Consider the following 23625-nt stretch of genomic DNA (forward strand, 5'->3'; position numbering starts at 1 on the left):
AGACATGTTACTCCTGATTAGAGGCAAAAGTACCCAAAGTGCCTTATCATGTTACAAGCGCTATTTCTTTAACATGCAGTAAACATCACGCATTATAAACCCTGGATGTCACTATTGCTCAAGTGTCTGAAAGCCGGAGCCCTCGCGTGCGCCCAACACAGCTTATCGCGGGGATTTTCCATATTAAACGGAGGCATTGAGTTCTTGATATTATACTTTATTCAATTAAGAACGAATAGGCGTTGCCAAGTTATAAATGGTTGCACCCTCACTATAATCTTTTCCTTCCTCTCTCTCGTATGATGGAGGAAAGACTTTGCGCTTCTCATCATAGTATTCATCACGGAAATCACCTTCACTGGCAGCATTGTATGTCAGATAAATAGCTTGTCTAGGCTTCTCGGTTTTGTTGTCACCAGATCGATGAGCAAGGTATGCCCCAAAGATCAAGATGGATCCCTGTTGTTCATCACATCAGTACTCGATGTCCTTTCATGTCTTGAGCTAAATTTACTTACAGGCTTGCAATAGACAGGCACCCATTCCTGCTGCTTGCACCAATCCACAGCTATTGATCCATCAGTTTCTTGAGGGAGGCCCCGTCCTTCAAACTCATTGTTATGAGATCCAGGAACCACTTCTAAACAGCCATTCTCATCCGTCGTGGCGTCCACAGTAAACATCACGGTCATGTGCGAGGACTTGCCAAAACGGAATGCCTTGAAATCTTGATGAGCAGGGAAACCACCACCTCCAGGAAGCTTGTAATTGACCTTTTCCTTGTACAGGTTGTAGTCTTCACCGTAGAGCTTCTTGATCACTTGCAAAAGGCGAGGACTCTTGACATAGCTTGCCATACCATCATGGAATGGAGTAAAGTTCTCGGTACGACACAATTGATTTTCACCAGTTACCGTATTGATTTCATAGTATTGCATCCATTTGCCCTTCTCTTTGGCCCAGTTTTGGAATTCTTGACAGTAAGCTTCGAGCGTTCGATGCTCATCAGCCGAGAAAAAGTCTGGGATCAAAAGAAATCCGTCCTTGTGGTAAGACTCGACTTGCTCCTTGCTTAGTGTGTAGGGTTCTCGGTTGGGAGTAGCTAAACTGATGGGCGACATGTTGATATTATGTAATGAAAAAGATGATTAAAAAGAGAGAATTTCTCCATTTTCAAGCTTGTTTATATATGCTTCATGCTATGGATCTGATCTTTTTAGTTCTGAATCGTATCTTGCTTGATTCCCACGTTTTCATTCATGGAGATGTCTAATCGTTTCAAAAAAGTAAAAAAAAAAAAAAAAAAAAAAAGATTCATCCATCTTGCCGAGAGCTCGCTTTGTTATGCCCTGATGGAGGTTCATGTATACACGCTATGGCACGTGCCCCTGGAAAGAGCTATATCTAAATCGAGCATGTTTATTTGATCTTGTGGGATTGGACGCCTTGTCGCATTAGATCCGACTCACGGATGTCCGTGGTGGATGGACGTGATTTGAATGGTAAAATACACATGTCCAACGTTTTAAACGTAAAATACATGTAGCATATTTGTGCCTTAAATACATCAAATCTGGGTTTCCGCTTCTGTTCGTTTCTTGATCCTGCATTACAACATCATGAACCTAGATTCTGCCGCCAAAATTGTGGATGCCGTCTTTCAGGTGCTTATAGAAGGTAGCCAGCAAGACTACATTGGAGAGAAAATATCACAGCTTGAGCATAGCTTGCAAGCGGCTGCTTCAGCGCAAGAAGCGAGTAAGTAACTGGCATACGGTGAATGTCATCATCAGATTGACAGAGGTTATCACAGATGCCGATGAAGAAACTATTCTAGCTGCTCTTCTTCATGACATTGGCCAATTTGCTACTTCTGCTGATCAAAAGCAAATGCTCTGTGATGCCTCCACTCTCACTGATTTGGATCCCACTGCATTAGGTAGTGATAGCAAGAAGCAAATTAGCGTTGGTGTTACAGGCCATGAACGCATCGGAGCAGAGTACCTGGCGAGATTGGGATTTTCGTCCAAGGTGTCTACATTGGTTGAATCGCATGTACCTGTCAAGCGTTATCTCACTGGCAAATACCCTGAATACTACGAGACACTGAGTGCTGCCTCCAAATTGTCACTCAAATATCAGGGCGGCCCTTACACTCAGGAACAATTGCAATTATTTGAAAATGACCCTTTATTTGAACTTAAAGTGCAATTGCGTCAATGGGATGATGCAGCCAAGGTCGTTGATCTCACAGTGCCTGATCTGGAATCCTATCGCTCGATGGCCATTCGCCATTTGTTGCAGCAGCAGCAGCAGCAGCAGCAGCAGCAACAAGTATCATGCTAGAATCTCATTATACATTTCCTACCCTAATAAAGCCTTATATTCCAAATCAGACCATAATCTACTGACATATGCTTTTTGGCTGTAATTTGGAGTCTGATTGGAAGTGTGTGAAAAAAGCATAGGTAATCGGTTATTTAATTACACCTGAATCTCACCTTACCAATTTGTTTTACCATTGGTGAGAGAGAGCTGTTTAAGAAAGAAAACCCCTCCCAACCTCTTGATTAAAAAGTTCTTCTACCTTCTTTGAACACCCCTTTTTTTCTACACTTGTAATCAATAGCAATGACCTCTGTTATATCTGGTTTATCAAAGGCCTCTTTCAACCATGGCTGCACCGACTTGGACATGGATCCAAAGCTAGAAACGACGCACCATTACGACTTTAAATATATTGAGCGCACAGTCTACAACCTTGCTGAGAGAGATGATTCACTTGGTCATAGTGTGAAGGTAGCATTGCAAGTGACCGAGAAGGCGTACCAAGAATACGGGTAACGACTATAAGAAAGACAAAGATGATTCAGCTTGCTCAAACCTCTAAACTAGGTTTGATGCTGTTGCCCTCTCGTTCAACGGCGGAAAGGACTGCACAGTGTTGTTGCATTTAGTGGCTGCTGTGCTATCCCGCTTAGGACATCAAGATGAATTATTACGCACTGTATTTGTTACATACCCCAACCCCTTTCCTCACGTTGATGCATTTGTCAAAGTCTGTATTCAACGCTACAAGTTGGATTGTGTTTATATCCCTGGCCCAATGAAACAAGCACTTCAACAATATATCGATGGCTCATCAAGACCTACAAAAGCCATTTTTGTTGGCATTAGAAGAACAGACCCTTATGCTGGTAAGTGGCGTATTTTGGGGTGAGGGAACGGATGACTGATGGTGCCATTGCGTGCAGAGAAACTATCGCATTTCAACAAAACAGACCAAGGCTGGCCAGATTTCATGCGTGTCCAGCCTATTATCGATTGGAGTTACAAGAATATCTGGGATTTCTTGCTTGAGCTCAAGATACCTTACTGTTCACTGTATGACGAAGGGTAGAGTAGCTTTGATTTATCAGCACGGCATAATGAAATACTTATTTTGCTTGTATAGTTACACATCCTTAGGCAGTATGGAGAACACCTATCCCAATCCAGAATTGAAAGATGATAGTCAGCCCAGCGGATATAGACATGCTTGTAGATTAACAGACGAATTGCATGAGCGTGATGGAAGACAAGGCTCTTCCAAAAAGTAGGAAGGCAAGCACCAGGGGATATATACACCATTACACATTTGTAGATAGATGATAAATAATAGAATTATTTAATTTTTTTTTTTTTTCATTTTTCATGGATTTGATTAGTGCGTGGAAATTGGGGTTAAAGGGAAATGATCTACAAAAAAAAAAAAAAAAAAAAAAAAAAAAAAATGAGATTACCAGCTTGCTGATGTTCATTTTGTATGGAATTGAAGGATTGCGCAAATGCAATTTGGCTTGATTGACTTGATGCCAATACCAGCTCTTGATGCACACCAAAGGAATCCGCAGCTTCCATACAAATAAAAAGGCAGTAAAGACGATGATGATCCAAAAATAAACTTTTGTCAGTGTTTTGATGTAATACAAATTTATGAAAAAGATCGTCTCCCTTCTTTTTATATTAGTTCTTTTTGTTTCGCTTTTCTTTCTTTCCTTTCCAAAAGTGTATCGCTATATTTTTTTTTTAGAGGAGAGAGATGCAGCCATCACCACCATACACTGAAAATAAGCTGCTGCTCATCATCACCTTGATACTTGCGTCTTTCTTTACAGCATTCTACATTGTATATACACCGCCATCATCTACATTACATGCCTCAGGAACCGTCAATTTGGCAGAGCAAAACAACAAAGTGGAAAGGGTAGAAAATGCATGCGATAAAGTTGACATCTTGTGGCTGTAAATAACAAATACTAACCATGTATCCTGTTGCAAACCATTAATTCACATTTCCTTTTATAAAAAGAGCCGGCGACAGAATGTACTGGGATGGGTGGGCTGATAAAACCATGTTCATGAGAAAAGATGGCACTTTTACCAAGGGAAATGTGTATATTGAGCAAGGTGACGAAATCTGCGTGGTTGTATTGGTAAGAGTGGCTATGTCTTGCAGAAGCTAAAGCGCTAGATTATATTGATATATATATATATATATTTATTTATTTAGCTTGGTCCTACACCAGCTCAATCCTCGATCAAAGATGAAGATCATCTTGGCACCAAAGATAGCATCGCATTATTTGCAACTGGCAACTCCACCAAAATCACCATCGAACTGCAAGCCCACAAGACACAGACAAACGCCTACTTTGCCCCTGTCAGATTCAACCATGCCGATACCTACAAACTAGATGCAGTCGATGAATACAGATCCTACTTTTGGGAGGCACCCATTTTACATAGCTACAAACCATATAGATTTCGGTCCCAGAACTACCTGATAGTGGCCAAATCAGAGACCCCAACAACGCTACCCACGTGCCAAAGCGATACTGATCTTCGAGGAAGCTGGGTCAATGCCACCATCTTCAAGAGCTCCAACAGCAGATCTATCTATACCATGTTTGAAAACAACCAGAAGGAGTTCCTCCATAACGGGAAAGTATTTGTTCCTGATACCTGTCAGCTGGAGTTTAAGAGCACAGGTCAAGCAGCTGCTTGTCTCGGCACAAGGACAGTGCATGTGTGGGCTGATAACAATCTTAGAAGGTAAATTGGTGGTGGAACTAGAAGTCATTTAAGCTTGGCTAATCCATACTGTTCAACAGAAATTTGAAGGCTATTGATTTCGATGGTAGCAAATGGTGCGACGTAGAAGCTATTTCCAAGGTCCTGAGTAAATCTTCAAGACAAAAGCAATCCGCATGCATCTGCAACGATAACGGAGAAGATCCAGCTAAATATCCTTGGGTGACAGATCCTCATGTGCCTTTAGAATTAGACAATGCATGGGATATTGACGCCAAGTTTTTTTACAACAATGTTGCTGGTAGTCTGACAGCCAACAATCAGCCTATTTTGGAGCGAATGGAGAGATATACCACCACAAATACCACTACAAGGGCAGATCTTGTTATTGTTGGACTTGGCAATGACGACATTCAGGCACTGAAAGTATCACCCAACGAATTTGCAGAGGCGTTCCAAGAGATGCTGATCAATGTACGACATGTATATCCAACACAGCCTATCATTGTACGCACTCCTCAATACTTTTGCTGTGGCACCCTTTACACTTCCTCTTGGAATACAGGCCGTAGTTTGACATTTAGTAACACAGTGCGCGACCTTGTTCGTTCTTTTGATAATATGTTCCTCTGGGATGTACATCGTTTAGGCACTGAAGAGACCACTTGTCATAATCAAGGGACAAGCTACTCGAGTCGAAATGTAGTCAACATGGAGAACCAGCTGCTGTATAATTTGATCTGCACTGCAACTCAAACCCCATAACAAAGAAAATGATGTAGTATAGCTTTACAATGGAATAAACCAGTTATTATTTTGATTTCTGCAGTTTTCAGGAATATGTCAAGAGCTGATAACTCACGTTAGACCTATGACTTGATGTGTCATAAAAAGCACAACGAGAAAGCAAAGTGAAGCTCTCGAATGTATCAGCTCCGTCGATGGAGTATAGCATCCTTATATAATAGAATCAAATATTTGATATAAAATGGAAGGAATAGCTTATATCTGTAAATTTCCATCACAGTATAGGATATGTTTCGATGTTTTAATAAGCAACTGTAAGAAGATGCTATTAAGGGTTTACATCTCCAACTGGACCCATATACTTTGCAAACCTATTTCTGCATATATTCGCTTGATTTTGGTTTTATTACCAGATTTTGCCAATTTAGCATGGGGGATAACTGGCATGAAAAATAAAGAATCCATACAGTTTTGTCCTTGCTCATCTTATCAAAATACTGCTACTTTTGTTTTTATCCTCCACTTACACATGAGAGCCTTTATATTACCTGTGGACCTGACTTTCATATGATATTCCACATCTGTATACATGTAGGCACTTCTTATACAAGCAAGTAGCGTACTTTTACCTTCTCTTTCTAGTCCTCGGTATACCTGATACAGCGAAACTTGGGAGCATTTGAGCTGCGTTTTCTCGCGTTCAAGTCTGTTTTAGGTTGTCAGAATAGCACCAAACAATTGCTCTCATCTGGCAGTTACTTATTGCCCCTATTGTTCAGCTTTTTGGGGACCAAAAAAATATGGACAAAATTCGACCAAAAAGCATGAGGTACTCCTCATGGTTTTCATCGAAAATCAAACGATCGCGTTTTTGACCTTGACAATGAAGACTTTTACTATGGTAAATATTGAATCAAAATGCTCCTATTGATCTAACGTAATCCCTGATATCATTTTTGTGGTACTTTGGTATGTAAAATTTTGACTTTTTAGCCAAGAACCTCTTTTCATATTTCCATAAATTGCTCAATAAGTTTATTCAAAACATCCATCTTATTTGGTATTATTGGATGCACCTTGAAAAGCGCTCCAAGAAAGCTTAAAGAAGCATGGAATGATAATCATATTCTTATAGTTGAACTGGGCAAAATAGTTTGATCAAGTCGAAAAGTTGTCAAATTTTGGCCAATCTGGCGTAGACTGAGAGTCTGAGTTGAAATTAATTCTGGTAGCTAGTGGGGCCGGCTGGCAGACTCAATGCCCTTTCTAATTATGAAGCTAATGGAAAGTAAGTAGAAAATAACATAGTAGTCTTGTTAGCTATTATGCAATTTTTCTTAAAAGCCTATATTTAATACCGCCAGCCCACCGAAATACTTGTAAAATCAACGTCTTTCCTCTTTGAGGCTTTGAAAGCGTCTGCAGGCCATAAATGTATTATGGTATGATGATGTCAAATTATACGTTCTTGGGTAAAAGCATAGTAATTCAATGTAACTACTGACAATCTAACTGTATGGTTTTGAAGCGCTCAGAATAAACAATAGCACAATCGATACTTCCATAAATGCTTTCCGTTTTTATTTTTATTGTGGCGGTTGCTAATGAATGATATCGCTTAGCTATACCATACACTAGTACAAATTTGATTCTGTAATTTGTATTCGTCATTGAAAGAAAAAGGCTACGCAATGCTATTTGTAAGCCTCATTAATAGGCACTGTAGAGATGCCTGGTGATGTACATACATTTGCACAAGGTAAAATCAAAGCGTCAAATCAAGGATACTTCAGCATAACACAAGTTGACCAAGATTCCAAGAGAACAACAATGACATATACATTGGGTACACGCACTACGTAAAACTCGAGCGCTATTTAGCATTTTAACAGAGCAAGTTTCTATTTCTACCAAAAGAAATTGCCACATGTTGGTATTTGCAACATTCTGTTTGCCTCCATGCAGAAAATGAAGAAAGGTTGAGCAAAATCTAACCGAGAATAAATTAGATTTTGTATACCAAAAATGAATGTGCAGGAAACTTGACTTTCATCCAAATCTAATTACATAATGCGCCACATCATCTTCTATAAAAAGAGTGTGGAATTTACCTCATCACTTGTACTTTTTACACAAAAAAAATAGAGAGAAATGGCAACCAACACTTCTCTATCTAATAGTACTAGTAACATTACAGTGTGCTCCACGCCAGAATGCACCATATTGGCCAATGCTATTATGGCTGATCTTGATCTCAATGTAGATCCATGCTCTGATTTCTATCAATATACCTGTAATTCAGGCTTGATCTGGTATGATATACTTGCTAATCGTATTTTATTAATCTAGGTGGAGGTTGGCTTGCAAATGCCACTATTCCAGACGATGAAGTCAGTAAGTGTTTCACTTACATTGACACATACCATTTGGTTCTAAAGCTATACCGTAGTTATTGGGTCACAGAAAACCGCCCTTGATATTAACCAGGAGATAATGCGATCCATCTTGGAAGGCACTTACGACAATTTGTATAAAGATCTTACCGGTTCAGACGAAGGCCTCCATCGAGAGGATCAAGAAGACGCTGACAAGGAAAACTTTGAAACCATGCAAAAGTACTACAATGTGTGTATGAATACAGATGAGATTGATGCGTTAGGACCTACTCCCATTTATCAAGACGTCGCCAAATTTGAGAATGTGCTGTTCCCCGTCAGTAATGATGCGCAAGTGTTTTCAAACCAGTCTGTGCCCTCATTCACTCAAGCCCTGAGTCGACTCAGTTCACTCTCTATTCCTGCGCTTAGCACACTTTTTGTTGGAGCTGATAACAAGAACCCTGATATGAACATCATCTATTTTGATCAAGTCAAAACTGGATTGCCTTCAAAGGAGTACTATGAAATCCCTGAAACATTAACAGTTTACAAATCTGGTTTAACTGACATTTTGACAAAGGTTCTTGGAAGCTACTCCAATGGGACATTAGATGCTACCTTGCGTGATACAGAGAGCCAAAAGTACAACTTCACACGATGGTCTGACGAAAGGATTGCTGTTTCTGTTGACAGATTCATTGACTTTGAAGCAAAGCTGGCCAACATCTCCATGAAAGCTGAAGAACTGCGAGATCCTAGTGTCACCTATAACCCTGTCAAGCTGCCTGATTTTCAAGCAAACAACTCATACGTCGACTGGACTTCTCTCATTGAATCTCTGTTACCCAGTGGCGAAGAGGTTCCCGATAACAATGTCACTATTCGCGCTACGCCGTACTTTGAAAGACTCGACGCCTTGCTTTTCAGTGGCAATGTCACGGAAAGAACACTGCAAAACTATTGTATCATCAACTATGTCACCAATGTAGCCTTTACCTTGGACAGTTCAACCCGGGAAGCTGTAAGAAGAGCTGAAGAGTGTCATCTCCAGTGGTACAACAGCTGCAAAACCTCGCTGGAAGACCTGCACCGATGCTGTTAGTGAAGGCATATCCAACTCTATGGGCAGATGCTTTGTTCTCAAGAGATTCGGTGGCGAAGCAGAACGTCAAAAGGTAGAATCCTTCTTGGCCAACATTCATGAGACGTGGACTGATCACTTGAGTCAAATTGACTGGCTTGACAATCAGACAAGAGCCACTGCTGCTCAATTTGAAGAAAAGACGAAATGCTTTATTGATCAATATTCCAAATTCGCTGTTGCTGGTCCCAACAATTCAACTCTCAATGTCAATGGCGCATTGACCTTGGCTGAAAACTTGGCTGACAACGGTGGCGGGAAACTCTCAATAGCTGCTTACAAGAGGCTCAACAAACAAGAGCAAAAGTTGCCTGGTTTAGAGAACATGTCTCCTGAAGCTTTATATTTTGTCAACCTTGGTCGCTCTTGGTGTAGCAAGCAAAGAGACGAAGTTGCTCAGTTTTCGGTAAGATGGTGTTGATGATTTAATTGGCTTGAATCGATGCTAATAATACTCTCTTAAAGATCTATGTGGATACGCACTCACCTCCAAACTTTCGTGTTAATGGTATTTTTCAAAACAGCGTTGAATTTGCAAATACATTCAATTGCCCTGCTGGCAGCCCAATGAATCCAGAAACAAAATGTTCCATGTGGTAGTTTGCTTTTCATCCATTGTATTTTTTCTTTTATTTTACCAATAAACATCTGGAGTTAAGAGCTTGAATCCTCGTTGTTATGATGAGGCCAAATGTGGTATGTGGAATTTTCTAGCCCAGTGGGGTAGGGGTATGGATTTTATGGATTTCTTGGCCACTGCTTGGAAGGTGCAATCATCTGGTACTAAAACCAGAGTGTTCCTCAATTTCGGGTAAACACAAAAGGCCATGGAATCACCACTAAAATCATGTTCCATATTCCGACAGTATCCTCATTTGCAACATTCAGGATCATTGGAACCATAAGAGAAAGGCATTATCGTTTTGAATGGTCGTGGTGATAGTTGACAGAAATAACAATGCTTGATCTACAGGAATTTAACCATAGCAAAGAGTATACAAGGTACATCATCCAAACTCTAGGATTACATACCTTCAAGAGAGGCTTTGCCATGTGCCAAGTGGTTGCTAAATTGAAATGCAGTAAAGGACGAAACAACATGGAAAAGTCTTGATTCTTCCTATATAAAAGGTGACCAAAAGCATTTGGCATTTTAGTTTCATCATTTCTCCTGCCATTACAACATGCAAATCTCTTCAGGTACAAATAATACACTCCAGTTGCGATTGTTGCACTGAAACTCATAATTGCATACACTATAGCCCTCACATTACTATTTGCCGGCATTACCTCTGTTGCTGCGTCTTCCAACATTACGTACAAGGTTGTCTCTCTTGTCCCTGATAATCAGACTCTCGCTGTCATTGTTGACGAGAATGTATATCCATTGACTTCTGTCAGTGAATCATCGTCTTTGTTTCACACTGGCCAAGCACCCATTGCCACTACAAATTATCAATACGCTATTCTGGAAAAAAACAATACACATGTCCTTGAAAGAGAGAATTTTACTCGAAGCCCCGTTACTGAAGACAGCACATTGAACGAGTACTTTGGTAGATCATGGAACTCTATGAACTTGACTCAACTTCCTCGTATTTTGGATCCTCTCCCTATCATTGACCGCATTGACTCCAAGATTCATATCGAGGGCGAGATCCCAACCATTCATTTCACTGGAAACCAAACAGCTATTGACTATATTCATGCTCATCAACAGCTTGACATGAGTGTCGAAGGAATGAAAATGACATATATTAGGTAAATGGATACTTATCGACGTAAATTACTTGAAACTAATCTGTTCATGACAGCCCAAATGACATTCAAACGATAGAAAATGTTGAATTTGCTATAGGTGGTTTTAGTACACGGTATTTGGACAAAGTAGCCTACAAGGTCAAGCTCCCAAAGGGCAGTGACCTCTACAGTTACCGTCGCTTCAAGTTGAGAGCCATGAGTACTGATGCTTCCTATATGAGAGAGAAACTTGTATCTGAAATTGCCGAATCGATTGGCCTTCCCACCACGAAAATCAGTTATGTTCGCGTATTCATCAATAATCAAGCAGTGGGTCTCTTTGCTTTTGCCGAGAACTTCAAGTCTCCCTGGGTTCGCAACGAGTTCAACAACGGAAAGAAGGATGCTAACCAAGGCGCTCTATTTGTTTGCACTGCTAACGGAAAGTTGGACAATGCCACCACCACTGCCACAACTACTGCAGAAGACTTGGCAAACAACACCGCCACTACTGTCAAGTCTGATTTATCCTATCTCGGTGATAATGCCACACTTTATAGCCTTCCTTATCCTGCCAAAGAAGATCCTGCTACTGGTACTGTCAATTATACTCGTGTCATGGATTTTACTAAGTTTCTCTCGGAGCAAAACACAACAGTCAGTGATTCTGTCATCCCACTCTGGGAGGAAAAGATTGATGTTACAAGTTTTTTGCGTGGTCTAGCATTTGAAATCATCACTTCTAGCATGGACGGCTATCTCGGTGTTCACAACAACTACATCTTGTACGATGATCGCGAGAACGAGAGACTAGTATTCAGTGCTCAAGATTTTGATTTGACCCTAGGTAAGTGGCTCTTCGCGCTATCTAACACTGATCATACGCCTAACATTGTTATGGGTAGGTACATCCGGCGGTCAAATGCAGAATCTCTTTGCCGGCGACTACACCACATTCCCTGGCTTCAATTCGACGCCTTTAGCCACTCGCATGCTTGCTGTACCCAAGTTTAGACGTGAATTTGATAATTTGATTCGCAACTACACAGCTGGTTTGGTGAATCCAGACATAATGAACCCCCGTATTGATGACCTGATGACGTTTTTGAATGAAGATGTCGTTTGGGACAAGTCTTTGCCTCGTCTTGGTTCAAATGCATTCCTCAAATACGCAGATGGAATAGACGTGTCATCCGTTTCATTTTCTGATGGCGTGAATGGCCCCTTGCCTACCAATTTCAGTATGGGCGTTAGAGAATGGCTTGTCAAACGATCAACCAGCTTGTACGACTACTTTAATGCCACCTCCTCTACCAGCAACTAAACACCTTATTCTTTGTAAATTGTAAATGTCAATAGCCCGTCTGTAAATTCAATCTTTTATTATATATATAAAAAAAAAGTTCAATATGGATTCGTTTTTACTGCTTGCTACAACACTTTTCTTTAGCATCGCTTAAGGCAACATCAGGCTGGACAGATTCTACATCAGGGTGGTTTTTCTTCCAATCCAGTTTCTTTTTGAAATAGAGCGTAACGTACACAAGGATCACAAGAACAGGCACTTCAATGAGGGGACCTATAGTGGCGGCTAATGCTTGCTCTGAATTGATGCCATATGTGCCAACAGCAACGGCAATGGCCAGCTCAAAGTTGTTGCTACCAGCTGTAAACGACTGAGTGGCCACAAGCTCATAGGGAAAATGGAATACCATCTTGAGAACAAAGAAAGGGATGAAGAACATGATGATAAAGTAGCAGAACAGAGGCACGGCGACACGGAAGACTGAGCCGATATTGTCAATGATATGATGGCCCTGATTAGCAAACATGACAATGATGGTGTAAATCAAACCAACGAGACTCAAGGGACCAAAGTGGGGCAAAAACGTCTCGTTATACCATTTGTCACCCTTCAGCCAGCGCAATGAGAAGCGAGTGATGAATCCTGCAACCAGTGGAATACCAAGATAGATGAGCACAGATTGTGCTACTGGCCAAACGTCAACGTTGATGGCTGTGTCTTGAGGTGCACCAAACCAAGACGGCACGGTGTTGATAAAAAACACGGCATAAGGCGAAAACAAGGCAATTTGAAGGATAGAATTGATAGCAACCAAGATAGCGCAGTAGTTTGAATCACCACCAGACAATGTGTTCCAAATGAGCACCATAGCGATACATCTAAACAGTATGTATTATGTCAGGGCTATGTATCACACTCGACTGTATGTACAACTTACCTTGCTAGCCCCACCATGACTACACCTGTGCGAAATCCTGGCAAATCTGGCAAACAAGCCCAAGCGAGGGCTGTCATAACGATGGGGCCAATAATCCAGTTGATGACAATAGATACCAATATTTGAATCCAAATATGTTGATCTTGCAAAATGATGTGAAGACGCTCATATTGAATTTTGCAGAGAACAGGATACATCATGACGAGCAAACCGATAGCAATGGGTACAGATACAGACCCAAATTGTACAGTTTCAAACGATTCTTGCACATTAGGAGCAAAGACACCGATGATGACACCAATAATCATAGCGAGCAGAATCCACACAACCAAGAAGCGATCAAGAAATCCCAAACGCCGGATCAAGGCTATAGTGAGAGGTAAATATACGGCAATTCATAATTATAAGAACACAGTGTGCTGGCTATACCTGTTTCGTTTGGTGCACCACTATCAGAGCCTTCAGCTGCCATCATTTGATATTCATTTGTAGCTGGATCAACGCAATAATCGAAGTTGCAGTCAACCGACCTGTAGCAAACAGAGGTCCTTTCAATGCAATGCGCTTCTTTGCAAGTGTCACTTTTGTAGCAATCTGATGTGGACATGATAAAATAAAGATAAAGATAAAGAAAAGAAAAGAAAAGAAAGAAGAAGAAGAGAGATCATTCAAATAGATCAGACATGCCTATTAAGTCAAGATTTTTTTTTGTGGGGGGGGGGGGAGGAAAGAAGTATTTTTAAACTTGGTATACTCCTCCCACAGAAAAGAGATAAAATCAAAGATTCAGCGATTAACAAACGTATCCCTCTTTCTCTTTCAAACACCATTAGAAATGCCAAAGTTAACTGTATTTCATAACCCCAATTGCACCAAATCCAAGCGCAGTGTCGCATGTTTGAAGGACAATAAGCATGATTCCAACTATGATTTGGATGTCATTGAATACCATATCAGCCCTCCTTCTACCGAGACGCTCCAAGTCTTGTCAGAGTATCTCGGATTAACCAAAAAAGAAGCCTCTACTAAACCCTGGAACTACTTGCTCCGCCCTGAAGCTCAAGACAAGGCCAACTCGTTTGAAGAAGCTTATGAGATCATTCAAGCCGACCCTAGCCTTCTCGAAAGGCCTTTTGTCATTGACTGGGATCGCAAATTAGCTGTTCTTGGTCGTCCTGATATTTCTACTGTCGAGAGACTAGTTGCTGAGCGTTTAGAACTTGCTAAAGAGCAATCATAATCATTCAATTTGAATAAATTTTGTCTTTGACATGTACTATAACCTGTAGCATTTGGTTTGCAATTTTTTGTAAATTCAGGCAATACTCTCTAAATGTCATTTTGAAATCCGATCTGTGGATTATTTGCACAATTGATAGCACCTAAAATTGGCTCTAGTATATTGAACGAGGCCTGTACTAGAACCATGTCATAGTGTTGCTCTTGTAGATGCGAACATTGGGGGGGGGGACATATGCATCAATCAACGATATTTGTGAAACACAACATGATCGGAGGTCCATAACTAAACGTTTGCCAGGATTATTAATCCAATTTTTCAGGACCAAACGCTACTTTTTCACAGTTGCCCCTCATTTGATCCAAGATTTGTTTCAAAACTCGCGTTGCACGTGGAAATATTCACCCAAACTAGACATGACATACACTATTTTCAGAAATTATTGGGACATTTTTAAAAAAAATTGGTACTAATTCTGAATAAATATTGGGTCTATTTATAATTAAATTTGGGACAAATCTTGAACTATTTTGGAACACTTGCCTAATTAATATTGGGACACTTTTCGAAATTATAATGAGACAAAACTAAATGGGATTTGAGATGAAATCATAGTCGCTTTCTTCGTTATTCATAAAATGTCAGATATCAGAATTTACTACGAAGACGGAATAAATGCTCCAGTCGATGGGCATGGAAACGAAGCTGTTGAAATGGATGTAGACAACGAAGCCTTCCCTCTCGGTGACATTACCAACTACAATACTTATGTTGATAGGAAGCCACCTGAAAGAGAATTGACCGCACTAAAAGAGAAAAAGATTAAAAATAAGAAAAATGTGCCCAAGACTGAATATAACAGCTACACAGACAAAGACAAGGCAAGATTTTTTATCCTTATCTACGACCATGGCATGAATCCTAATCAAGCTTGGAAAGCGCACGGCCATATATCAAGAACAACCGCTTACAGATGGTACGCAAAGGATCAAAAAAAGGTTAACAAAGAAATTGAGGACGATGAAGAGCCAGTTAAGAGAGCAGGTCGACCAAAGATTTTGAACGAAGACCATACGAAGCACCTAAAACTAGAATTTGAAGATAATCCATCAGTAACAATCGAACAAGCTCATGAGAGTCTTGTTAAGGCTTTCTCGGGTTTGACTATCAGCCAAACGACTATTTACAACTACATGACCAATGATCTTGCCTTGACTTTCAAGAAAGCTCATTTCCATTCCAAAGAAAGAAACTCGCCTGAAAACATTCAAAACCGGTACGACTGGGTAGTCAAATGGAGCCAAACCGACATGGATTACATGTCCAACTGTGTTTTCATTGATGAGTCAGCTTTCCATATTAACTTGAAGCGAACAATGGCTTGGTCAGAGAAAGGAACTCGAGCTGAAGTGCCTGTACCTCAAACAAGAGCGAAAACTACCACTATTATTGGCGCAACTAGCGTATGGGGAGTGTTGAATGTTCAAGTGAGGTTGCCTGGAACATCCAACAAGAAAAGAAAGTTAGCTGGCACTTCTTCTGGAAAAGCAACAACAACTGTGGGTACTGTAACTGGCCACTACTTTAACTTTATTGCGAAAACGATTGATATCATGGACCAGCATGAGCAATTCAAAGATTTTTATCTTGTTATGGACAATGCACCCATCCATACAGCCAAGGATATCGAGAGGTATATCATTCAGCGAGGTTACAGATGTGTTTACCTCCCACCATACTCCCCTGAGCTTAATCCTATTGAGCAATTCTGGCATGTGGTCAAGAGTAAACTCAAGAGGGAGAGGCTCTTAAAAACTGAAACACTTTCGACCAGGATTACCGATGCATGCAATGATGTATTGTACAGTGATCTTGAAGGTTCTGCTCGCTACTCTGTTAAGAAATTCGATGTTTGTTTGGCGAAAGAGCCATTGTAATAAATGAATTTTACTTTCTCTGAAAATGTCTCAATGTTTTTTTATAAGTGTCCCAATATTAATTAGGCAAGTGTTCCAAAATAGTTCAAGATTTGTCCCAAATTTAATTATAAATAGACCCAATATTTATTCAGAATTAGTACCAATTTTTTTTAAAAATGTCCCAATAATTTCTGAAAATAGTGTATAGGAATCAAATGCTGCTGATTTTGCCAAGAAGGATGTACTTCAAGGCTTCAACATCTAGCACCCTGTTTGTCTAAATGTTGCGTATTCAATCCAACATGTCCAGCCATGTCAGCATTGCACTCTGAGATTCCATAATGTAGATAGTTGTTGTCATTCACAAAACTTATGCAATCAACATGAAATGTCAAATGTATATAAGCAGCAGACTCTTTGCAGCCAAGTGAATAGACTGATAAGATCTACAAATGCTAGCGTCGAGGTAAAGTGCTGCGTATGTAGTTTTGTGTTGTTTGGCGTTTTTGTCACATCAAATGTTGGATACCATGAATGGTAGAATATAGCATTGGAAATGAAGAGATGCCATTGTATTGCGTAATACATAGTTGGTGGTCTCTATGAGGAGAATCACTGCTGTGCAAATAGTTCTGGAAATATCTAGTAACTTTTGAGACGCTATTGCACTGACTTGCTATGCTCTATTTTCTGCTGCGATATGTTGTCGGTGCTTTTTGTCCTACGAAATACGTTGAGATGTGACACACATGGGCCATCATACATGTCTATTCAACATGATGGAGAGCTTTAGGAAGCACTGAATTCGTGACAATGCAATACAGATGGCACCCAAGATGGTTACATATTCACTGTTCACAGCCATGCCAATTAAGCCTGCCATTTCACATTACAAACATCAAATCCCTACAGAAAACCAGAGCGTTTTGATACAATTGCTGACCAATCAGAACTGTAGAGAAAGGTCAGGAATCTTGTAGAAAGAAAATTTTTTTTAATGAACGATTAGAAATAGGTCTAAAAAGAGGGCTCTTCCTGTGCTTTTCATTCCCTTTTACATCCTCTTTTAATTTTATACGAAACCATGGTTAGAGAAACAAAGTTTTACGATGTTTTGGGCGTCAGCCCTGATGCTTCTGAAAGCGAGCTCAAGAAGAGCTACAGAAAACTAGCTTTAAAGTATCATCCTGATAAGGTACATAACATTGATTTACTGCCAAAATATCTTCGCATAGTATACTAACAGTGTAACATGTAGAATCCTGAAGCTGGTGACAAGTTTAAGGAAATCTCTCATGCTTATGAAATCCTCTCTGACCCTGAGAGACGTCAGATGTATGATCAGTATGGTGAAGAAGGTTTGAACGGTGGACCTGGTATGGGCGGCATGGATGCTGAAGATCTCTTCTCTCAACTCTTTGGTGGTGGTTTCGGTGGTGGACGTAGAGGCCCTTCAGGTCCTCGCCGTGGAAAGGATATGGTGCACGCTTTGAAGGTCAGCCTTGAAGATCTCTACAATGGTAAGACCAGCAAGCTTGCTCTTCAGAAACACATTCTCTGTGCCAAGTGTGAGGGTAAGGGTGGTAAAGAAGGCGCTGTCCAAAAGTGTAAGACATGTAATGGCCAAGGTGTTCGTCTTGTCACTCGTCAAATGGGCCCCATGGTGCAACAAATGCAAGTTCCTTGTGAGAGCTGTCAAGCTACCGGTGAGATTATTAACGAGAAGGATCGTTGTACCAGCTGTCGTGGTAAGAAGGTTGTTGGCGAAAAGAAAATTCTTGAAGTGCATATCGATAAGGGTATGCGTGATGGACAAAAGATTACATTCTCTGGTGAAGGCGATCAAGCACCCAACATTATTCCCGGTGATATTATCATTGTAATTGACGAGAAGCCTCATGCCCACTTTAAACGTCAAGGTGATGATTTGATCTTTGAAGCAAAGATTGATCTCTTGACCGCTCTTGCTGGCGGTAAATTCGCTATACCCCATCTTGACGATCGTGTCCTTATGGTCAACATCTTGCCCGGTGAGGCTATCAAGCCCAATGAGCTCAAGGTTATTCCCAATGAAGGTATGCCTGCTTACCGTACTCACACTCGTGGACATCTCTTTGTCAAGTTCACCATTGATTTCCCCGCTCCAAACTGGACCACACCTGAAAACATTGCTCAACTTGAAAATATCTTACCTGCTCGCCCTGAGATCCCTTCATTCGGTGACAAGCACGTTGAGGATGTTGTTATGGCAGATGCTGATGCTTATCAAAGAAGCTCTAGACAAGGTAGCAATGCTGCTCATATGCATGATGGTTATGAGGATGAGGATGATCATCATGGTGCTGGACCCGGTGTTCAATGTGCTCAACAATAAGGAAATCCGAAATGCAAAATACATGAAGAATCTTTTTAATTTTCATATCATTTAGACCGTTTTCTTCACTTGATTTCTCTATTTCCTTATCCCATGTTGTTTTTATGTTGTAAATTTTTTCTCTATTTTAACCACTTATTTCTGTCATTTTGCTTGAATCTTTCTTATATATACTCATATTCTCCTTCATTCTCTTTTCAAATAAAAAAAGTCCAAAATTTTCTGGAATCAGTAATCATGCAAATGCTCAACAATTGAATTATGAGTGTAAATGTGATGAGAATTTGTTCAATAAATTAAGTTTATAGTCTAAGTCTTGTAAATAATTTAAGAGGAAGCCTTGACAGCAGCTTGGGCACCAGCAAAGGAATCCATAATGTGAGCATAAGAAGGCAAACGCTTAGCAAACAAGGCAGCCATACCGTTGATATCCTTGCGCCAATCGCGACCCAATTCACAAGCAACACCGAACCAGTTCATGAGTTGAATACCGCCTTGTTGCATTCTCAACCAAGAAGCATCGCGGACAGCCTCGCTGAAGGTACCGGAAGCATCGGTAACAACAAAGACCTCATAACCAGCCTTCTTTGCAGAAAGAGCAACAAAAGTAACACAAACATCAGTGACAATACCAGAGATAATCAATTGCTTCTTGCCAGTCTTCTTGACAGCCTATATAACAAGTACAAAGTGTGGTGAGTTGAATGTGTTGGTATAGGCATTGATCTCATAAACTTACAGAACGGAATTCAGCGGAATCCCAAGCATTGATTTGACCAGGTCTAGCAACGTAGCTAGAATTGGGGAACAAAGCCTTGAGTTCAGGGAGCAAGACACCGTTGGGGCCATCTTCACGAGAGGTAGTGAGGACGACAGGAGACTTGAAATACTTGGCAGACTCGGCCAAACCCATCACGTTGTTCAAGTAGGTATCAGGATTGTAATCTTGAACCAAATTCAAGAGACCAGTTTGATGATCAACAAACAAAAAGGCAGCATCCTTGACGTTGAGACGGTTGTAGTAGTCAGCAGAGACGGAGGAGATCATGGCAGCAGCGCCAATAAAAGCAGCAGTAAGAGAGAAACGCATTGTTAAAAGTGTTCTTCGTCTAGAAGAGATGTGATGATAAAATAAAAGCAACTTGTCAATTTCATTCTGTATTTATACTCCTGCCATGCCTCAAACCTTTCAATGTTTGTGTCATTTTTCGGTGACCTTATTAGAGAAAGGATCTGTAGCAGTGCCTGGGTAGCAACTGTGCACATGGTTATACAATCTGATCTACTACATAACCAACGCCTCTCGTTTCAAGTGTGTAATGCTCAATCTTCATTGAATCTTACACTTCCAATGCAAGAGCGTATGAGAAAACATCAATTGGGTTGGATGGCATCTGTGCACGGCATCTTGGTGCCATACGCATTATAACGACATGCTGCTATGTACTCGAACAGATTACAACATGCCCGCCATGACAAATCCTGGTACTTTGCTTCTTTATGGATTAGTGAGACTTACATATGCTTCTGCCTTTTACAGCGCTTCAGAAAATCGAGATGTGTAACCTAATTATTTATCATTGCTTACTTATGCTTACTGTTATATGAACGCTCATTCAAATTCACGACGCCTCAATTGTGTAGACGGTGCAGTATTGAAGCTTTATCAGCGGTGCTAATCCCAGTATTCTCATTAGAACGTTTGTTTAATGACTAATGATTTGAGGCTTCTTTTTGACATCATACTTGGGCCATTCAAATTCGCAATACAGATATCCACCACACCATAAGTTTGCCCCTGAATCTATTGCAGATCTTAATGAGGTCAGGAATGCTATTGATTAGGGCATTGTATTATTTTGTGTGTATATCAATTACTAGCCGATCTATCTCGCTACGCTCGATGTCGGCGTCGCCCTAGGGGCTCTCGCCAAAGACATTTTAAATCAGATATAATAAAATTTTGTATATCAAATAGATTCTAAACAATCAATTATTAGTAAAAGAAAGGCTACATTAGAGCCACAAGGAGGAGAGAAAGTATCTTTCTCAGCTCCCTTTTTGCTCACACTGATATCAAACGAAGCTTATTATTGAGATGATGTGAAAGAAAATTCAGCATTTGTATACCACAATCTCCATTTTCCGATCATACCATTTGCTGCTGCTGATGCACTTAATAAGATAGCGACATCATAAAGCTGGTCATAAGTAAATATAGGGCTTGTGTAAGATCTAGAGCGACTTTTTTGAGATACTGCCGTTGCAAAAGACTCTTTCATGAGGAAAATCTTCCCAACAAAGTATTTGCGCTAAGCAATTGCCAATTCAATTCCATGATCACCATTTAGTCAGCATCGTAATCATCATTGTCGTCGTTAGAAAGGTATTTGAGCCAGCCAGCAGCAGTGCCGCCCGCAAAAATCGATTCAAACGCAGCTTATCTTTTCTGTTCAAGATTGGACTGATTTCGTAATTTTCGACTCCTTTAATGTATTTTATGATATTCGACTATATAAACTGTGATGATCACCTTACGCTTCTTAATACACTCTTGGAGTACTTTTCAAGGCGCTTCCAGTAGTACTAACTGTAATTAATACTTTGAATCAACATATTGAGCAATTTAGTAAAATTTGAAATGAGGTTTTTAGCGAAAATAGCCATATTTTGCATATGAAAGTCTCATAAAAGTGGTTTCAGAGATTGCTTTGGATCGAGAGAAACATTTTGATCCAATACATACCATAATAAAAGTCTTCATTTTCAAGGTGAAAAATGCGATTGTTTGATTTTCGATGAAAAGCATGACGTACCCCTCATGCTTTTTGGTCGATTTTTGGCCATGTTTTTTAAGTCCCCAAAAAGTTGAGCAAAGGTGTCAGGAAGTTACTATTACTCAAGTACAATTGTTTGGTGTCATTCCGGTGGATCATAAAGGTCTACATGTCAAGATACGAAGGCTTGAAAGCTGTCAAGTTTGGTTATGTATTGCTTTATAGAGCTTATTTACACGGCATGAATCACATTTTTGGTAGCTGAAATATTCTGGAAAGGTAGTTCCGTAGCCTGTGCAATTTTTAATTCGAATAGGAGGCATATTGATTTTGGTAAAGCTAATTCATGCAAATTTTGCTCAGCTGTCGCAATTCGTTCCTTATGGCAACCCATGCTCAAATATTTTACAGTTGTATACGTTATAATAGGGGTTTAGGATCTACAGTTTCTGAATTCATATTATTTAATCCAATCTTGAGTAAGTCTTAAACTATAAAACTAAAATGGTGAGCATATCTCTTGCCATTGATACAACTCGATAAAGCTCCAGCTAATTGCAAACCTTCATTAATTTAAGAAAGGTCTCGTGCCCTCACGTGTTGTTTACACTCCATGAATGTCAAATTACTTGCTATTTGCAGTTATCTGAGTAAAGGAGGCTATACCAAAACTCAAGGCAATTGCGCTTATTAGTGCTACCTACCACTCGTAGATGTCTTAATTAGCGACAAGTGTAGTAATTAAGAGTGTACTTGATCTGGATGGTGCCTTGAGATCAACAGATAAGCCCGCTAATAATGCATTGATAAGTGTAGCACATAATTAAATGGTGCTTATGCATGTAAATTATGATGGATCTAATATATAAGAACACCATTTCACACAATCTGATGCAAAATAGACCACTGTCAAAAATGCACTCTCCTTTTTTATTAGTAATCTCAATCGTATTACTCGCATTCCATCAAGCTTGCTTAGCTCTACCTACCACTAAAAAGGCCAATGACACTTCTTCTGCTGCTACCTCTTCAACATCTATCAAAAAGGGCAAGTATTTCGACCGTGTCGTCATTATCGTTATGGAAAATCAAGACTATGATGTGGCCTACAAGGACAAATTTTTGCAAGGATTGAACAAGGAATATGGAAACGGAATTATGTTGACAAACTACCTTGCTACAACACACCCCTCTCAGCCCAATTATGTGAGTACACATATGTCGCAAAAGGAAGCGTTTTATTGATCGCTCAACTCAGATTGCCATGATTAGCGGATCTACCAAAGGCACCAAAGAAGACGATGAGTCCAATATTGATCGAAAGAACATTGTAGATCTCTTGGAGGCTAAAGACATCACTTGGAAGACCTATCAAGAGGATTATCCTGGTAACTGTAACAAGAAGATGGATATCGAAAAATACGCTAGAAAGCATAATCCTTTCATGTCCTTCAAGAACATATCAGGCAACAAGAAAAGATGTGCAAACATTGTCAATTCTAAGCAGCTAGACAAGGATATTGCTAGCAATAGCGTGCCTCAATTTGTGTTCTATACGCCTAATGTGAGTTACAAGCAGAACAGTGAAGTGGTCAATACTGATACTGTTATTTTAGATCGACAATGATGCGCATGACACAAACATGAAATTCGGTTCGAATTGGCTCAAAAAGTTCCTCTCTACACGTATCAAACAAAAGTCCTTCAATCAGAATACCATGTTTGTAGTGACCTTCGATGAAGATGATGGTGCTTCGGACAACAACAAGGTGCTCACGGTTCTTTTTGGTCCTGATTTCCATCCTAAATCAAAATCAAATAAGGACAAGACAAAATACACTCACTATTCATTGTTAAAGACAATCGAGGACAATGTAAACGTATATGATGTGTATTTAGACGTCAAAGCTAACTGATCTGATTATAGTGGGGACTGGGCGATCTTGGCCAAAACGATAAAAAGGCAAATGTCATCCAGCTGTAACTTCTCTAA

The 23625-nt window shown here is 40.1% G+C and overlaps 13 protein-coding genes across 13 annotated transcripts; 10 read left to right on the plus strand and 3 right to left on the minus strand.

The window, feature by feature from the left end:
* Positions 1-225: 225 nt before the first annotated feature.
* Positions 226-1121, minus strand: YEATS4 (YEATS domain-containing protein 4; the record flags this gene model as incomplete). Its single annotated transcript, XM_064831731.1, has 2 exons — positions 226-459; positions 519-1121. 2 exons carry the CDS (start codon positions 1119-1121, stop codon positions 226-228), a joined length of 837 nt encoding a protein of 278 aa, XP_064678011.1.
* A 498-nt stretch (positions 1122-1619) lies between these two features.
* ATC70_012561 (Plasma membrane ATPase) lies at positions 1620-2346 on the plus strand (the record flags this gene model as incomplete). The annotated part of the gene is made up of 2 exons (XM_064831732.1): positions 1620-1758; positions 1814-2346. The coding sequence occupies 2 exons, from the start codon at positions 1620-1622 to the stop codon at positions 2344-2346; spliced, it is 672 nt and encodes a 223-aa protein (XP_064678012.1).
* Positions 2347-2631: 285 nt separating this feature from the next.
* ATC70_012562 (uncharacterized protein) lies at positions 2632-3599 on the plus strand (the record flags this gene model as incomplete). The annotated part of the gene is made up of 4 exons (XM_064831733.1): positions 2632-2840; positions 2896-3197; positions 3255-3396; positions 3455-3599. 4 exons carry the CDS (start codon positions 2632-2634, stop codon positions 3597-3599), a joined length of 798 nt encoding a protein of 265 aa, XP_064678013.1.
* A 482-nt stretch (positions 3600-4081) lies between these two features.
* On the plus strand, positions 4082-5838 carry ATC70_012563 (uncharacterized protein; the record flags this gene model as incomplete). Its single annotated transcript, XM_064831734.1, has 4 exons — positions 4082-4284; positions 4352-4475; positions 4553-5094; positions 5154-5838. The coding sequence occupies 4 exons, from the start codon at positions 4082-4084 to the stop codon at positions 5836-5838; spliced, it is 1554 nt and encodes a 517-aa protein (XP_064678014.1).
* A 2133-nt stretch (positions 5839-7971) lies between these two features.
* Positions 7972-9300, plus strand: ATC70_012564 (uncharacterized protein; the record flags this gene model as incomplete). Its single annotated transcript, XM_064831735.1, has 3 exons — positions 7972-8113; positions 8170-8214; positions 8270-9300. 3 exons carry the CDS (start codon positions 7972-7974, stop codon positions 9298-9300), a joined length of 1218 nt encoding a protein of 405 aa, XP_064678015.1.
* Positions 9301-9319: 19 nt separating this feature from the next.
* ATC70_012565 (uncharacterized protein) lies at positions 9320-9939 on the plus strand (the record flags this gene model as incomplete). The annotated part of the gene is made up of 2 exons (XM_064831736.1): positions 9320-9745; positions 9805-9939. 2 exons carry the CDS (start codon positions 9320-9322, stop codon positions 9937-9939), a joined length of 561 nt encoding a protein of 186 aa, XP_064678016.1.
* A 584-nt stretch (positions 9940-10523) lies between these two features.
* Positions 10524-12403, plus strand: ATC70_012566 (uncharacterized protein; the record flags this gene model as incomplete). Its single annotated transcript, XM_064831737.1, has 4 exons — positions 10524-10539; positions 10602-11100; positions 11154-11926; positions 11985-12403. The coding sequence occupies 4 exons, from the start codon at positions 10524-10526 to the stop codon at positions 12401-12403; spliced, it is 1707 nt and encodes a 568-aa protein (XP_064678017.1).
* A 97-nt stretch (positions 12404-12500) lies between these two features.
* ATC70_012567 (uncharacterized protein) lies at positions 12501-13797 on the minus strand (the record flags this gene model as incomplete). Its single annotated transcript, XM_064831738.1, has 3 exons — positions 12501-13263; positions 13323-13689; positions 13752-13797. The coding sequence occupies 3 exons, from the start codon at positions 13795-13797 to the stop codon at positions 12501-12503; spliced, it is 1176 nt and encodes a 391-aa protein (XP_064678018.1).
* A 360-nt stretch (positions 13798-14157) lies between these two features.
* Positions 14158-14562, plus strand: ATC70_012568 (uncharacterized protein; the record flags this gene model as incomplete). Its single annotated transcript, XM_064831739.1, has 1 exon — positions 14158-14562. The coding sequence occupies one exon, from the start codon at positions 14158-14160 to the stop codon at positions 14560-14562; it is 405 nt and encodes a 134-aa protein (XP_064678019.1).
* A 638-nt stretch (positions 14563-15200) lies between these two features.
* RPS5_2 (ribosomal protein S5) lies at positions 15201-16499 on the plus strand (the record flags this gene model as incomplete). The annotated part of the gene is made up of 1 exon (XM_064831740.1): positions 15201-16499. One exon carries the CDS (start codon positions 15201-15203, stop codon positions 16497-16499), a length of 1299 nt encoding a protein of 432 aa, XP_064678020.1.
* Positions 16500-17565: 1066 nt separating this feature from the next.
* ATC70_012570 (uncharacterized protein) lies at positions 17566-18855 on the plus strand (the record flags this gene model as incomplete). Its single annotated transcript, XM_064831741.1, has 2 exons — positions 17566-17676; positions 17740-18855. The coding sequence occupies 2 exons, from the start codon at positions 17566-17568 to the stop codon at positions 18853-18855; spliced, it is 1227 nt and encodes a 408-aa protein (XP_064678021.1).
* A 327-nt stretch (positions 18856-19182) lies between these two features.
* On the minus strand, positions 19183-19945 carry ATC70_012571 (uncharacterized protein; the record flags this gene model as incomplete). Its single annotated transcript, XM_064831742.1, has 2 exons — positions 19183-19527; positions 19595-19945. The coding sequence occupies 2 exons, from the start codon at positions 19943-19945 to the stop codon at positions 19183-19185; spliced, it is 696 nt and encodes a 231-aa protein (XP_064678022.1).
* A 2602-nt stretch (positions 19946-22547) lies between these two features.
* Positions 22548-23616, plus strand: DUS1_2 (tRNA dihydrouridine synthase; the record flags this gene model as incomplete). Its single annotated transcript, XM_064831743.1, has 4 exons — positions 22548-22838; positions 22891-23196; positions 23249-23506; positions 23560-23616. 4 exons carry the CDS (start codon positions 22548-22550, stop codon positions 23614-23616), a joined length of 912 nt encoding a protein of 303 aa, XP_064678023.1.
* Positions 23617-23625: the final 9 nt, after the last annotated feature.

This window comes from Mucor velutinosus (genome assembly GCF_035048745.1).
Source record: "Mucor velutinosus strain NIH1002 chromosome Unknown tig00001569, whole genome shotgun sequence".
In the NCBI taxonomy this organism is placed as follows: domain Eukaryota; kingdom Fungi; phylum Mucoromycota; class Mucoromycetes; order Mucorales; family Mucoraceae; genus Mucor; species Mucor velutinosus.